The sequence below is a fragment of the Scomber scombrus genome, chromosome 21 (assembly GCF_963691925.1).
Source record: "Scomber scombrus chromosome 21, fScoSco1.1, whole genome shotgun sequence".
NCBI lineage: Eukaryota > Metazoa > Chordata > Actinopteri > Scombriformes > Scombridae > Scomber > Scomber scombrus.
The window spans coordinates 24783635-24801134 of record NC_084990.1 but is presented as its reverse complement, the minus strand read 5'-3'; the positions used below and the strand labels follow the sequence as shown (position 1 = coordinate 24801134).

Sequence of the window (17500 nt, the reverse complement as noted above, 5' to 3'; positions counted from 1 at the left end):
GAGAGAGACGACACAGAGACGGAGACAGACGCCTGCCTGGACATGGATCACCTGCTGATGCTGTTGCTGCTGCTGTGGAGCTCAGGTAAGACTCTGCTGTCCTGTAAAAATACTGAGTTCAAGTCAAAAAGCAGCTTTAAAACCTCTAGGAAAAGTTAACATGGTCAGTAAAATGTAGTGAAGTGTGTTCAGTAAAAGTTCTGATACTTGCTGTAATGAGTTTTATTTCTTTAACATCAATTAACAAACCATTAATGAATGTGTTCATGTAATAATGGAAATTTAAAGCATATAAATGTAAGATCTTCGGGCCGTGTTGGTTGGTCATGTGACGTAGGGAGGGACTTTGAAGGAAGGTTTGCTGATACTTGTTGTAATGACTTTTATCCTATTAACCCTAACATAACATCAATTAACAAACCAGTACTGAAAGTGTTCATCATCAAATAATACTAATTTAAAGCATATAAATGTAAGATCTTCGGGCCGTGTTGGTTGGTCATGTGACGTCACCTCGCAGGGAGTGAGGATATATTAAGAAGAGCAGGGAGGGACTTTGAAGGTTGATTGACAGGCAAGACACAACCAATTACAAACCACCACATCACACAACAAATATGGCAGCTATACATGAGGAAGACCTTTGTTAAATAATGAAATGGTGCCATCTGGTGGTGAAAGCTAAACATAGACCTGAAATATAAAAAGGATGCAGCTGAATTTGATTTGTGACTTTTCTCATTTAATAAGTGACTTTTTATTATTTTACTAATGTTTTTATTATTATGGAAGTTTGACCTGTTTCCTCATCATGTTTGAATTTTAAATTTAACATTTTTAATAATTTGATGTATTATTTTTGTTGGCTTAATCAGACATTAAAGAACTTCCATATTATTGTGTAGCCCAGTAAACATTTACATGAGAGCATCAGGAGCTACAGGACAGTTAAATGTGTATAGTAACTTCTTTTTAATCATTTCTTAAAACTCATTTCTGCAGACTTGCTTTTATATAATGTTGTTTGTTTATTGTTACCGTCTTTTATTTTATTTTATTTGACTTCTTATTTTATTTTTGGTCATATACAAAATACTCAACCCCACGCCCAACACACACACACACACACACACACACACACACACACACACACACACACACACACACACACACACACACACACACACACACACACACACATACACACACACAACCGTTAACATGCATGTGACTGTGGGTCATGTTTGGGTTGTAGAGCATCATATTGGGGAACATACACAAAAACAAGAAGTTAGCTAATGAAGATGAAAGTGAGAGTGGACTTCCTACTGATGGACTCTGATGAATGAATGAATGAACAGATGATTATTAACATGAACACATGAAAGAACAAAGACTGGCTGAGCTCCACAGAGCTGTTAAACAAGCCCAGGATAAGAGCTGGTTCATGGCTGGACTGTGTAAAGTCAATGTGTGAAATTATTCCCAGTATAAATTCAGACCAGAATAAACACTTTGTATTTAAACATCTAGCTTGCTGTCTCTCTCTTGTAGAGTCTCCCACTTTCGGTCCTGGGTCTGTTCAGTTCACTGCTCTGCTCCAATCTACATTTGAATTTTCTGATTTTCTTTCCAGGACTCCAGACTGAAGGTAAACACCAATCACCAGGTAAAAAGAGAGAAAGAGATGGGAATGGGCATGTCCAACTGGTAGGAGACTCCACAGTAGAACCCACTGCAGGGATAATATAAACCTCATCTGGCCTGGGAACACTTCTGGATCCTCCAGGAGGATCAGCATCTAGAATGGATGGAGTTTGGTTTATGTACTAATAGTCTCAAAACTAATGACTCCCTCCTTCATTCACTCATTAATTACTCATTAATATACAAAATGTATTCAATACTGATCAGAAATCCCAAATTTCAGACACTCACTGATCATCATCACTTTTATGTCATCCAGTCAGCTGCAGAGTTACTCGCCACTAATTCTGTGTCTATAAAATATGATCCATGGATTTGGGGGATTGCTTTCAGGAAGTAGTGTACGCAACATGAACACTACTTTGTTGTTCCATTGTGGAACATTTGAGGGATTTACATATTGGATACATTTAAACTCAGTTTACAGACACTCAGACACAGCCTTAGCTTCAACATGTGGTCTCCTGTGTTGTTTCCCATAATCCTTTGCTCTCCTTCAGGTTCTCAGTGTGACAGTAAGGCCGACATCGTGATGTTGGTAGACGGATCTTGGAGCATTGGTAGATTAAACTTTCAGACCTTAAGGTCCTTTCTGAGAAAGATAGTCAACATCGTCGACATCGGCCCTGACAAAGTCCAGATTGGTAATATTTTACTACTACTACAGTTCACACCACTGCTCCTGCTGCTATAACTACTACTGTTTGTGTAACGGGTTCAAAATACTAAAATGTTTACATCATGATGTGAAAATATTCAAATACAGGTGCAGGTCCTTTGTTCAAAATTAGCGTAAAAGCTGCAAAATAACATGATAGCAAGTGAAGGGAATGGCTGATGTGAGGATAAAAGGAGCATAGCAGCGGTTTTACATGTTTAAGAAGAATAACCACAATCTGCATAGAGCCTCTGTTAGTACCAATTATCTCTAAAAACATGCAGAAATATTTTAGTAACATTTTTATGTGATTCACCTACATTAAGGATCAGTGTTTCACCCACCAAAGCATACATGAGTAATTCATGGTAGTTATTATTCAGCTTTTAAACAGTCTTTTATCAGGACTCTTATTTCCATGTGGAGATATACTGTATATTCCTTCTGTGTAGGTCCATGTTGGATCAGTTAGCAGGACAGATGTTGTGACTGCACAGACTCTTTGAAGAATACCGAATATCTGAACAACAAGTTCTAGTTAGGGAGGATGTACAACTTGTTGGTTCATCCACATCATTACTGCTACGCTCCAACTCCAGATCCATCGTCTATTGCCTCGGAGAAATAGCCGTATACTCACACTGTAAAGTTACTCTAATGAAAGGCATGGCCTTTTCCCACCAATCTGTTTTATATGTTATCAGTGATAAAACTGGAAGCATTACAATAATTAACTGTATTAATATTTAATTTGAGTTCTGTGTGACAACATTTAGCTTTCTTTATGCAGTGCAGATGGGGACTGACTAACATGCAGAGTCAGACAGTAGACTCGGGGTTATTATCAGACTATTTCAATTAGCAGAGACCAGAGAATGAAGTTAAAGAATGTTTATTCTGCAGATGAAATGAATGATTAGGTATTGTCAAGGTCTTTGGCGCTTGGACTCTGCAGGGAGAATTTTGGAATCGAAGGACTTCAGTCCTGAGCAGCAGCATGATAGAAACCCCCATGGAGTCCAGATACTGGTGGTGGCTGATGACTTCGATCAATCAATCTCGGGCCAAATCACAACAAAGTCATCTTAAGGAACTTTTCAAGTGGAGCAGGACTAGACTGTATTCATTGATTAATTTAGAAAAAGACCCAACAATCCCACATGAGGAAGCACTTGGCGACAGTGGCAAGGAAAAACTCTCCTATTCGGGAAGAAACCTCAGGCAGAACCGGGCTCTAGGTGGGCGGTCATCTGCCTCGACCGGTTGGGTTGAGAGGAGAGAGAGCACAGAGACAAACAATGTCAATCTGACTCTGCTGAGACTGATCAGCTGATGAGGTTAAAGTGTTGCATTGAGGAATCTGAAGACTGGGTGGTGATGGGTCGCACAAAAACAGCATCAAGAGAGCACCTGAGCAGAGAGGGAGAACATTTATAAAGACAGCTGCAATATGATAGGCTGACCATGAAGGTGTGTCACCGTGCTATTGGTTAGACTTGACCAGCTGATGTGAACAGCTTACGTGTCAATTGATGCTCGAGAAATAACAGCAAGGAAATTATGAGCTTTGACGGAGATCAGTATGAGCTGTGAGAAGGATCAGAATGACTAAAGAAGGAGAAATAAAACTATGACGTGAGCTCACAAACAGATGGTCTTCCTGTCTGAACTTTCGCTAAGCTTCATTTGTTTCTCCTACTGGACTGAACTGCTGGAATGGTTCTCTAAGTCTTTTGGTCCCTCTATACGAATGCTAATTAGTACAGACATGCAACGTCTGTTGGTGAGTGTTGGGGCAACCATGATGTTATCAAGATAATAAGAAGAATAATAGTTATAAACAAATGCACATGTCAAATTATCATCGTTGATATTCTCATTATCATTTAAAAACAAAGGCTGTAGGCCTATAGATATCATGGTTTCAACAGGGTGAAAGGATATCGCAGGTCATTTAATAATATTGTTTGAGAGGTTCATTAATGGTTGAGAAATGTATACTCATTATTGCGGGTAGCATGCAAATGCAGGTTTGCAACAGTTTGACGTTGTTTGGGGGGGGTAGCCTTCTTAAGGCTTGTTTATGTGTTATATGTAGTAGTTATGATGTCTTATTTGTTTTGTATACAGTTTGTGCACTTACTTGGGTTTTTTATCATCTAAAAGGGGTAGACACTGCTATTTTTGAAACGAGTAGTTCTAATGGCACAGAGTAATTCATATTTTGTCCCAGGTAAAGGTGACATGAAAATTATAAGCTGGAATGTTAAGGGTCTAAATCAGGCAGTTAAAAGAAAAAGGGTCCTCTCTCATTTGCAACACCTTGGGGTTGGTATTGCCTTTCTACAGGAAACCCACCTTCCAAATCAAGACCAGTCAAAAATTCATAAAGAATGGGTAGGGCAAATGTTTCATTCACAATTTAACTGTAAAGGTAGAGGAGTAGCTATACTCATTCACAAAAAGATTCCCTTCATTGTATCAAACACTATCTTGGACCCAAATGGCAGATATGTGATGGTTGTAGGAGAGCTGTTTCAACTTCGCCTAGTATTGGTTAATATCTACGGCCCGAATTTTGATGATGACCATTTTTTTTAAAAAGATGCTAAACTCCATCCCTAATCTGGATAGTCATCATTTAATTATGTCTGGGGATTACAACCTGGTGATGGATTCCACTTGGGATCGCTCTTCTCAATCTGTACCAAGACCATCTAAATCGGTGCAAACAATTAAATCGTTCATAGATATACATAAATTAATAGATCCATGGAGATTTAAGCATCCCACTAAACGGGAGTATTCGTATTACTCTAATGTACATAAGTCATTTTCCAGGATAGATTTTTTTTTGGTTGACCCCTACTTGTTGAATGTTATTACAGATTGTAAATATGACCCAATTATTATTTCTGACCATGCCCCAGTGAGTATTAAAGTAACTCTTCCAATTCAGAGGACAAAACGGACATGGCAACTTGATACACTCCTGCTGGCCGATTCAGATTTTGTAAAGTTCATTGCAGAACAGATAGATTTCTTTCTGCAGGTAAACAGAACTGATAACATTTCAGCCTCGACTCTCTGGGAGACACTCAAAGCATATCTCAGAGGGCAGATTATTTCTCGTTCTGCTCATATTAGGAAAATGAAATATAAGAAAATTGAGGAGTTATCTTCAGAAGTTAAGGCTCTGGACGGACTCATAGCTGGTTCTCCGACCCCTGATTTGATTAAGAGGAGAGTAGGCATACAAACTGAAATTGATCTCTTAACTACCACTCAAGCAGAGAGGCTCATTCTTAAATCCCGTAGCAGATTTTATGAAGAGGGGGATAAACCATCCAAATTATTAGCCAGTCAACTTCGTCAAAAAGCAGCATCCCGTAATATTTCGCAAATTATGCTACCTGATGGCTCCTCAACAGAAGATCATCAGGCTATTAACAACTGCTTTAAAGAGTTCTACTCTAAATTATATTCTTCAGACTCAACATCGGATCACAGCCAATTTGACTTTTTTTTTTCTAATCTGAATATTCCTACAATTGACTCTGACTCTAAAGAGAGATTGGAAGAAAATCTGACGCTGGTGGAAATTAATAATGCTATAATGTCCCTTCAGAGTGGAAAAGCCCCTGGCCCGGATGGGTTTCCAACTGATTTTTATAAAAAATTCAAAGATAAACTTGCCCCTCTTCTTCTCTCAGTTTATGTAGAAGCACTGGAGAATAATATTCTTCCGCCTACTCTTCGCCAGGCATCTATTACACTGTTATTAAAGAAGAATAAGGACCCTTGTGACTGCTCTTCTTACAGACTGATTAACTTGACAAACTGTGATGGTAAAGTGTTCTCAAAGGTCATTGCACTCCGGCTTGAGACAATTCTTCCTCATATCATCTCGGAGGACCAGACTGGATTTGTCCAGGGCAGACAATCATATTTTAACCTGAGACGATTGTTTAATATCATTTACACTGAATCTAACACTCCATCTCAAGAAGCAGTAATATCGCTTGATGCCGAAAAGGCGTTTGATCGGGTCGAGTGGAATTATCTTTTTTATACACTTAGCAGATTTGGTTTTGGCCCTAGTTTCATTCAACTTATCAAGCTCATTTACACTGATCCTACTGCCTCAGTTTATACCAATGGTATCTCATCAGAGTACTTTCCTCTTCACAGAGGGACGAAACAAGGGGATCCAGTGAGTCCGTTGCTTTTCGTTCTAGCTATAGAACCACTCGCTATAGCTGTCAGATGCAATGATATTATACAAGGTATTTCACGTGGTGACCTAACTCACACTGTCTCGCTTTATGCAGACGATTTATTATTATATGTTACCAACCCTATTACATCTACCCCTGAAATCCTTAGAATCTTGCAGGAATTTGGAAATATATCTGGATATAAACTAAATTTTAATAAAAGCGAATACTTCCCCATTAGTGATAATGCTGGAGAATATCCTAACCTGCCATTTAAGTTGTCCGCCGAGTCCTTCACATATCTAGGTGTAAAGGTCACCAAATCCTATTACAGTCTATTTAAAAGTAACTTCACTCCTCTACTGGAACAGTGTAAACAAGATATTAAAAGATGGTCTATTTTGCCTCTTTCTCTCATCGGGAGAACAAATTCTGTAAAGATGACTATTGTGCCAAAGTTTTTATATTTGTTTCAGGCGTTGCCTGTTTTCATACCACAATCTTTTTTCAAGGCATTTAATCAAATTATTTCTTCCTTTATATGGAATAATAAACCAGCTCGCATAAGAAAAGAATTTATGGAAAGACCAAAAGGTGTAGGTGGGCTTTCACTTCCAAATCTGCGTACGTATTATTGGGCTGCAAATCTTAATGCCATTTCTCTGTGGTTAAAAGATTGGAATGATAAGATCCCCGCATGGCTCCAGATTGAAAAGATCACAAGCAGCCCACATTCACTCCCTGCCTTACTTTGTGCTCCCTTACCACCACTAGTTAACAATATTAAAGATAATATAATTGTAACTCAATCCTTACGTATCGTGAACCAGTTCAAAAGATGTCTGGGTATTCAGAGTATTTCTATTCACTCTCCAATAATACATAATCACCTTTTTCAGCCATCTTTATTGGACAATGGCTTCAAAATTTGGTATAATAAGGGTATTCATAGTATTGAAGACTTGTATGTTAACAACACTTTTGCTAGCTTTGAACAGCTATCCAGAAAATTTGGTCTGACCAATAATCATTTTTGGCGATACTTGCAGATTAGAGATTTTACTCGTAAAAAGTTTGCTAATTTTCCTACTCTTCCCCCTTCTTCCTGTTTGGATTCCCTATTAAGGGTTAACATGCTGAACAAAAGCAGAATATCATTTATTTATTCCCATATTATGGATTGCTGCAACCACTCTATTTCACATATACGAGAGCAATGGGAAAATGACTTGGGGGCTCAGATGTCCAACGAGGTATGGGATATGGCCCTTACTAGGGTACACTCTTCTTCCATCTGCTCTAGACATGCTTTAATACAGTTTAAAGTTTTGCATAGGTTACACTTCTCAAAAGCTAAATTAGCAAGAATATTTCCGAATGTAGACCCACTATGTGACAGATGTAAACAGACCCCAGCTACTTCTTATCATATGTTCTGGTCTTGTCCAAAACTTGTCCCCTTCTGGTCATCCTTTTTTGAAGTAATTTCTAACGCTTATGCTTATCACATCTCACCTTCTCCGTTGGTTGCTGTTTTTGGTTTGTTTTCTGACCCAACGGGATCTGTTCCCCCTGCTCATTTACAGAGGGTCATTGCCTTTTCCTCCTTATTAGCTAAACGCTTGATTTTATTCAAATGGAAGGCTGCTACTCCTCCATCTCATCACCACTGGATTCGGGACGTTATGCAGAACCTTAAACTGGAAAAGATCAGATGTACTCTCAATGGTTCCATCAACAGATTCCACAAAACCTGGGACTCTCTAATAACTTATGTGAACAATTTACCTGGTCTGGAACTGGAACTCTGAATCTTTACATCTGCCCTTGAACAAATTCTGTAATAAGAAGTATTAAGTGCACTTGTTGTTGTTTTTTTGTTTGTGTTTTTTTTTTTTTTTTTTTTTTTTTCTTGTCTTTGCCTGTCTATTGTCTATGACTAGTTTGTCACGTTGATTTTGGGTTTGAAATGTCTCTGTCTATTGTCGGGACTGTTTGTTATAGTTATTTGTAATACAGAGAATATGATTGTTTTATATGTTAATAGAAAATTACAAATAAAGTGTTTAAAAAAAAACAAAAAAAAAACAAAGGCTGTGTCAGTGTGTCAGTGTTACACATTTCTGTGTGTTTTCTGCAGGTCTGGTTCAGTTCAGTGGAGACCCAAAGACCGAATGGGAGCTGAACACCCACCAGACTAATCAATCCCTGCTGGAGGCCATAACCAAACTGCCATACAAAGGAGGAAACACCATGACAGGTGATTTAACATCAGGCTGATCCACACCAGCTTTACACTGAGGGACTGAGGCAGAGGCTCTGATTACATCCACATATAAAACATCTTCAGAACAGAGACTTCAGATTAAATGAGTAAAAACTGTTTTAGTAGGTTTATGATGAAAATTAGATGGATGATAATAGTAATTTGTACTATTGTTGCTCTCCTAATATTAATAATTAATAAATATAAATGAATAATTATAATACTATGGTTATTACTATTATGATATTAGGTGTTTGTATCGCACCATGGTGTAATATTATGAATCAAAGATTGCTGGTGCTGTTATAATGATAGTGATTACAATAATTATGATAATGTAATAACATTAAACATTTTAATGAGGATCTCACTAAAGAATTTGAAGCTCAGTGATTGGATGCTTCTGACTGAAATGCATCTTGGGAGTCGTAGTTAACTTCTCTCTTCCACAGGTTCATAGCTTTAGTTGTTTGTTTTTTATCATAGACTCAGATAGTTTTTAACAAGGTTGTGGATTTGCTCCATCAGTCAGCTAACAGTCTTTGCAACAGTCAGCTTTTCCACTCTGTACCTTTTAAAGTCTCTTTATTACTGTCATACAGGAATCGCTCTGCAGCTCGTCCTCCATTACAACTTTAAACCCAATGTGGGAATGCGTGCAGACTCACAAAAAATCATTATCCTGATTACTGATGGAAAATCTCAGGACAACGTATCCCTTGCATCAGATCACCTGAGAGACAGCGGCATTGAGATCTACGCTATTGGTATGGCCATTTTAACCTTTTTCAAGTTTGTAGGCCACTTAATCTGCAGAGTATCTTAGTTTTGACTTTCACTGAATCAAACCTGCAGCAAATGTTTTCACAAGTCCACAGGAGGCAGGAAAAACACTGAAGTCACATTAAGCCTGGTCCATTACTGACCTGATGTTGTATTCCAAATTTTAAAAATCGTATTACCAGCTATCACATGTACATATTATACATGTTAGTCAAAAAACAACAACTTTCAATCTGAATTTATTTGCTGATTTCTGTACAGCAGCAGTCAGAGGTTTGGACACACTGAATCTTTAAGTGAATGGGAATGTGTGTCTACATTTTTGACTGGTACTGAACATCCAAGCACATTTCTGGAGGGATATTTGGAAATGCACTGTTAACAACCTTACATTTTGTATTGTTCACTGTCAAAAGTAACAAAAATAGATGTTCCTGCATCCCAGCACCCAGAATAATAGAACTGTAATTCTATACATAGATTAATGAAGTCCACCCATAATAGTCTTCAAAATATACTTAAAATGTTCATAAACTACACATACACAGCTGCATTTAATCATTTGCGGAGGCGGAGGGGGAAGGGGGGGGGGGCATAGGAGGGAGGAGGTTGTTGCTCTTCAAGTTTTTTCAAATGTGTGAAGTGCAAGAAAGGTAAGAGTAGCTTTAAGTTGTTAAATCAATGTAATTATGTTTTAGCTACAATGAACTAAAACCAATGGCACCTGCTATGCTTTGGCAGATGGTCAGCAATGCTGTAAAGTATGATTTCTAGTTAATGGGATTTAAAATGCACAACCATCAGCATGCTCTGTCAATTAAAGTTCAGTTTAAGGAGCAGAAAACCACTTTAAATAATATTTTACCCACAATTTAGATTCTTTTGTTTTGAGTTTCATTTTGAATCAGTTTTAACTGTACAGTTGTTTTCTCAGGTGTTAAGGATGCTGACAAGTCACAGCTGTTGGAAATCACAGCAAATCCTGCACATGTGTACATGGTCGATGACTTCAATGGACTCGAGCGCATTGTGAATGACCTCATCATAAACATCTGTGCCAACAGCAGCTTAGGTAAGCAAAGAGTCCATCACCATCAAACAGTGATACATGTTAGAACCTCACTGATCCACTGATGTCACAATCAAAGTTTTTAAAGATGTTGAGCTTCGCCTAAATTTTGGATTGTTGCAGTTAGATATGTAGTCGTCTTGTTGCTGGGAAGTACTGCATATTAGTCTATTGCATAAGAAAATACACCTTAAACCAGGCTGTCACTTCAGGTGTTGATGGAGGAAGCTATGAAAGGTACAAGATGTCTTGATACTTGTATCAAGTGTAGAGGACTCTCACTATTTGAGACTGTAGCCTTCAACATGCCCTGTCTACTTCTGAGGTGTACTGCTTCCACCAGCAGCCTGTCCACTAACTCCATCTCTCGCTGGCCTGTTTTTTAAAATGTTTTTATTCTGATGCTCCAAAAACTCTGATATTGCTGCAGCATGAGCAGTTCAACACAGAGTCCACTTTGGCTTTCAAACAATCATTATCTTCTTGCAGGTGGCTCACATTGGGTTAGTGTGCCACTGTGAGATGACGGCTTCCTCCATGAAGTCAAAGTGAGCGGCATAGGCTTCAACTTTTCTCTTTGACAGCATTCAATCTCAGTTATATAGGCTGAAGTGTTGCCCTCATTTCTTCAGACAGGACTATACAGGATGTTTCCTGCTCAGTTTATAGGAAGGAGACTCTCAGTGTTTCCCCTGTGGCCACATGATGCTGCCCTCAGATGGTTTCCTGGCTTCACCTTCAAATTGTTAGTCTTTCCCTTTGTGACTTAAAGAAACAATCAATGTTCTGAGGATGAAAGATCAATGTTATTCACTAGCTTTGAGTATAGTAGTTCAGGAGTTACTCCCCCCGTGTCAGCTCAGCTTAAAGTAATACCAGGAGTCCATGTTTCCATCAGCTTGTTTGGTATAAAGCCACAGGCATTAGCAAGGTCCAGATAAAAAGTAGAGATGTGTCTGTGATGTTCCTACACCTCTGTGATCAGTGACCACTCCTATGTGGTTAATGCTCCCCAGGACCATCAGGACTCCCTCTCTGAACTGAGGTGTTGATAGAGGAGTTTTTCTGAGTTACAACATCAGGTGTGGAACAACAATATTGAAAGTTATCGGTATCACTGCTGATGTCACTTTGAGCTTTTGAACCCAAAGATTCAGCCCTCTCCACTGTTAGACTACCTTCCCTCTTCTCCAGATCACCTCGAGGATCCTCCACAGTTATCACAAGATCCTGGCGCACATCATGTGGAGTTCTTAAAGCAGCCATCAGTAAAAGAAACTCCCACCTACACTGATCTAGCTTCACCATTGCTCACACCGCTGCTGGCAAAGCTTGCCTCCACCTTCCTGGTTCAGGGTCCCGTCATGGCTCTAGGGTCAATCTGTAATTCATGTCTTTCTTTCGGCCCACTCTGCAGGCATTCAAGGCATTCACAATAACTTACAGCGTTAACGTGATTATATGATGAACTCAGACCAGCAGTAACAACTACAGTTGGCTGTAGTTTGAGCTTTTAGTAATAATCTGACAGAAAAAATCAGCAGAAGATCATGAACTGCTGTTTATCGCTGTGTCATTCCTCATGATACCATAAGATGTTGCCAGACTCTCTGTGTAAGTTTTTTTCAACTTAATTAATAATCTGTATTGGTACGAATGTTGCAGTTAAATAGTCTAATTCAGATTAGCTGTAGCTTCATCCATTATTCTACTGTGAACAGAGTTATGAGGGGCGTGACTACCTAATAACAGACTTTCAAATTCAGAAAAAGCTTTATTGGTATGAATGTTGCAGTTAAATATTCCCAAAACTAATGATGGTCCTCTCTCTATCCAGACTCTGTCAGGCTGGTGAATGGGACTAGTCTGTGTTCAGGCAGACTGGAGGTGAAGTCTGAGCAGTCGTGGTCCTCAGTGTGTGAAGCTGACTTTGACCAGCAGGATGCAGAGGTGGTCTGTAGGGATCTTGGCTGTGGGGCTCCTTTAGTCCTCCAGGGGGCGCTCTATGGAGAAGTGGAGGCTCCAATGTGGACCGAAAAGTTCCAGTGTGGAGGCAATGAGTCTGCTCTCCTGGACTGTGAACGATCCAACTCAACTATAAGAACCTGCTCACCTGGTAAAGCTGTTGGACTCACCTGCTCAGGTAGAAGAGGAGCTGCAGCTTTGATTTGTCTTCATTTCTGTTCTAATGAAACTCAGTTTATTCTTTTACTGATGACTCTCTTGTTTCTGTTCAGAGCCTTACAGGTTGGTGGGAGGAGCCAGTCGCTGTGCAGGTAGACTGGAGGTGAAACGAACAGCGTGGAGACCAGTGGATGACTCTGACTGGACCCTGAAGGAAGCAGCAGTAGCCTGCTCAGATCTGGACTGTGGCTCTGCTGTTTCAACAAGAAGCAGAAATAATTCCTTAGATAGATCTGTATGGTGGATCAGTTCTGACTGTGTTCAGTCTGGATATGCACTGAGGGAATGTGCATCATCAGATTCCTCTTCCTCCATCTTGGAGATCATCTGCTCAGGTAAGTCCATCAGTGACATCATCTCTGACAGTAATATTGCCCTTCCTCTGTCACAGTGATAGTTGGTGGTTTCCATTGGACTGAACTGTAAACTTATCCAAGATGACAGCATCGTAAAGGGTAGAGAAGTTAGCTTGTTCCTGGAGGCTCATTGATTCAAACCCCCATAAAAAGCTGCTTCAGCCAATCATCTCTCTGTATTTACAGACCTGCTGCTTCAGCCAATCATCTCTCTCTATTTACAGACCTGCTGCTTCAGCCAATCATCTCTGTGTCTCCTACCATGGACGGGGTCTCCGGGGCCCAGCAGCAGGGGTTTCAGGTGCTCCAGGGCTCCAGCTTCAACATCAGTTGCTCCGTCCAGCCTCAGTACCCAGGAGGCTCCTTCCAGCTCACCTTCACCTCCTCCAACACAACATACAACTACACCCAGCCAGCTGTCAATCACTCAGCTGACTTCCTGTTTCCTGCTGCAGACCCCGCCCACCAAGGAAACTACAGCTGTGTTTATGGCGTCTATGTTTTTTCTCATAACTTCTCCTCTGAGAGCCGTCTGCTCTCTCTCACTGTCACAGGTAAGCTGAAGCAGAGTGTGAAGCTCAGTCCAACTGAGACGTCACACTGACTTTGTTTCCATATTTGATAAAAAGTCATGAGGCAGCAGGAGCGACCCAGCGACCTACAGAGAGCTGAGTCACAGTCTGATGAAGGAGCTGTAAACTTTTTCCTTCCCGGCTTCTTTAACATTATTCAACCATAACAACTGTGTTGTAGTGGAAAGTAAAAGTGAAGCCAGATAAGCACTATAATGATAATAAACAGGGCTTTACATGATGAACTCAGAGCTTCACCAGGATCACATCTGATTTAACTGCATGTAAAGATGTTGACTGTTAACAATCAGTTGAATCATTTTAACCAGACAGGAGCTTTAAGGAGAGAATCAGCAGACTTTCATTCATTCTTTCAAAGCAGCTGTGAACACATTAGTGGTTTTTGTTGAACATCATCAGCATACAGAGAGGATCAGATGAACTTATTCTCTAAGAGCTGAATCAACAAGCTGCTTCAGACTTCACTGATTTTAGGAGATTTAACATCAGTAAAGTTTCTGTTTGATGGGAGCTGTTGTCCTCATGATGTCATGTGATCTAATGTGATCACTGAATGTGTCTCATCAGATCCAGATGAGACATTTCACAGAACAGTTTTCATCATCAGACTGGTCGTCTTCCTGCTGGTGACTCTGCTGTTGTTCACCACAGCCGTCTATTTCATCCTGAAGGTACTGAACATGTTTGTTTAGAGGACTGATTGAAATTAAGCATTCAGCCTGTTTATCTTGAACTAGAGAGAGGAGTGATGCAGATCTGTGTTGTCATGTCTCTCCAGGCCAGCAGGGGGCAGAAGTCAGACCCACAGGAGAACGTTGAGATGGATTATTGTAACCTCGGTGTTTCCAGAGAGCCGGCTGAAGAGGAAGGAGCTCAGGGAGCAGAGTAGGACCTCTGAGGACAAACACAAACCCTCTGAAGAAGAAAATCATCACCAGCACCAACGCTCCAAAACAGGAAGTAGTGAGACCTTTATTAAGCCCACTAGAAGAAGAGAGGAGGAGAGAAAGGAGATCTGATTGGACCATTTGTAACATAATTATCTGTTTATAATTATATTTAGTCATCATTAATCTCTCATATGAACAGCTGTAACTTTTAACTTACAGATTTTCATGAATCCAGAGTTTTATGGTCTCATCTGGATAAATGTTGAGTCAAGAACTCATTTAAAAATCAGTCCAGATGTTTGATGAGTTTATATATTTTTACTTCACTGCCTTTAATAGACTATATACTTATTATTCAGCTCAAATGTGTTATTGCTATTTTTAAAGTATTCAGTTTTTTAGTTATATAAACTGAGTAAAAGGAAAACCTCAGGGAAATCAAATGTTTTGTCTTTGTTTTGCTGTTTTCAGAGAAAGAAATATGAATATAAAGCAGCTTAAAATGTGTTTCTACTGAATGTTCACTCAGCCCTCATTTATTGTATGTGACAGTTTCATGCTAATAAATCAGTTCCTAATGTACCAATAGCACTTTGACACTCTACTGGTTTCATTTCGAAGGTTTTTCCTAATCAAACCCATCAGATCTTATAAGCTGATAGGTCAGAAGGAGTCCAGAACAGAATGAGATAGGATGAATACTGAACCTTATAGCCATTACTTCATCAAAAAAGTAGGTAAGCACTGATAGAGAAATATGGTCATGTAGAGGTCAGCAGTGACACAATCCACACATCGATGCGTCCTTAGGCAAGATACTTAACCCCAAATTGCTCCTGAAGGCTGGTGAATGAATGTGTGTGAATGGTTCGTCTCCATCTGATGAGGAGGTTGGTCCAGTCCATTTAACGTAGGGTCAAAAGAAGAAGAAGAATAAATTAAATTAGCAAAGTGATCAGTCTGAGTTTCCTTTACTAGTGCATCAAAATAGTATCTGAGATCTTTAAGATGTGGACGATGCACTTCTGGCTCAGTGGCTTTCCATAGTCGTTCTGTCCAGCGACACTTCCGACTCATGCAGCACACAGCTTCGCTCATCAATATGAACCTGTGATAAAAGGACTGTACTTATAAAGTGCTTTTCTAGTGTTTTTGACCACTCAAAGCGCTTTTACACTACATGTCTCATTCATTCATTCACACACGGATGGCAGGGACTACCACGCAGTGTACCAACCTGCTCATAAGGAGGGAGACCAACATTCACTCACCAATGATTTACTCATAGAACTTGCCGCATTCACCGATTTTATTTTCGGTACAAACAAAATGTATGAGTGGTGCAGTCCTGTCATATCAGTCACGTGCAACCAACCTGCCGTTCTCCAAAGCAAGAAAACTTTATGTTCAGTAATTGGATTGTGTCCCATTTACACTTTGAAGACATTTTGAGTTGTAATATAAAAATTACACCTTTGAATCCATAATCGTGGTGACATTATCCTGTTTGCAGTATTTGACAGTTAAGGCTTGATATTATCAGTCATTGAAATTGGAAATAAAAATGATGTTATAATACCGGTTTACAATATGAATATGATATCAAGCGCAAATTGGATATGGAGCCACAAAGCAATGAAGAGTTCAAAGGTTTAATCGGGAACAGGTCGATGTACGGGTATTCAGTCCAACCGGCAAAGGTAACAAAACCTGCAGGCTAGAAGTAAAGTAATAGGCAAAGCAAGGTCGGCACACACTAGAAACTCAATACAAGAAAAGCTGGAACTCTCACAAAGGTAAAGAAGATCTGGCACCGAAGGAGGGGAACACACAGACTAAATACACCAGGAGACAATGAGACACAGGTGCAACACATTAGGGGCGGGGCAGACAATCACACAGGTGGGAAACGTGACAGGAAGTGGATCTGAAATGAGACAAAAGCTGCAATTACAAAAGCTCTGATTGTGCATTAATTGAGACAACGTCAAGGTAAATAGTAGATAGATAGATAGATAGATAGATAGATAGATAGATAGATAGATAGATGGATGGATGGATAGATAGATAGATAGATAGATAGATAGATAGATAGATGGATGGATGGATGGATGGATGGATGGATGGATGGATGGATGGATGGATGGATGGATGGATGGATGGATAGATAGATAGATAGATAGATAGATAGATAGATAGATAGATAGATAGATAGATAGATAGATAGATAGATAGATAGATAGATAGATAGATAGATAGATAGATAGATAGTACTAAAATAAATAATTGCCTTAACTGTTCATATTTGGGCATTTCACAGTATCTCCTCATAATTATTATATATACATAATTTTGGAACCTCAAATCCTTCGTGAACACCTCATCAGTCATTAATAAATTGGTGATTAATCCTTATTGAAGAAAAGCAGACAGAGTTTATTACGTTTTTACACTTTTAGTTGACAGAGTTTAACGTATTTACAGTCACACTATAAAATGTTCCAACGTTTTATAACACTGGAGAACACAATGATTTCAGTGAATGATGAATAAACTGTAGTATTAAATAAAACATAAAACATATGTATCAGCTGCACAAAAACATTTAGTAGAAAGTGGAAATATTTCAATTTTGGTTAATTCTGAGTCACATGAAGATAGATTAAAGATTTTCAGGCTTAAAGGAAAGTTTTTAACCTTCGTGTCGTCCTCCCGGGTCAAATTGACCCCGTCTGTTCCTTCCTTCCTTCCTTCCTTCCTTCCTTCCTTCCTTCCTT

The 17500-nt window shown here is 39.4% G+C and overlaps 2 protein-coding genes across 2 annotated transcripts in view; one reads left to right on the top strand and one right to left on the bottom strand.

The window, feature by feature from the left end:
• The window catches only part of LOC134003385 (HEAT repeat-containing protein 1-like), a 398094-nt gene that overhangs the window by 8298 nt on the left and 372296 nt on the right, over positions 1-17500 (bottom strand).
• Positions 43-15208, top strand: LOC134003171 (uncharacterized). Its single transcript, XM_062442297.1, has 10 exons — positions 43-85; positions 1637-1651; positions 2208-2351; positions 8723-8842; positions 9451-9615; positions 10566-10703; positions 11895-12083; positions 12538-12843; positions 12938-13231; positions 14580-15208. Exons 1-10 carry the CDS (start codon positions 43-45, stop codon positions 14720-14722), a joined length of 1557 nt encoding a protein of 518 aa, XP_062298281.1. The 3' UTR covers positions 14723-15208.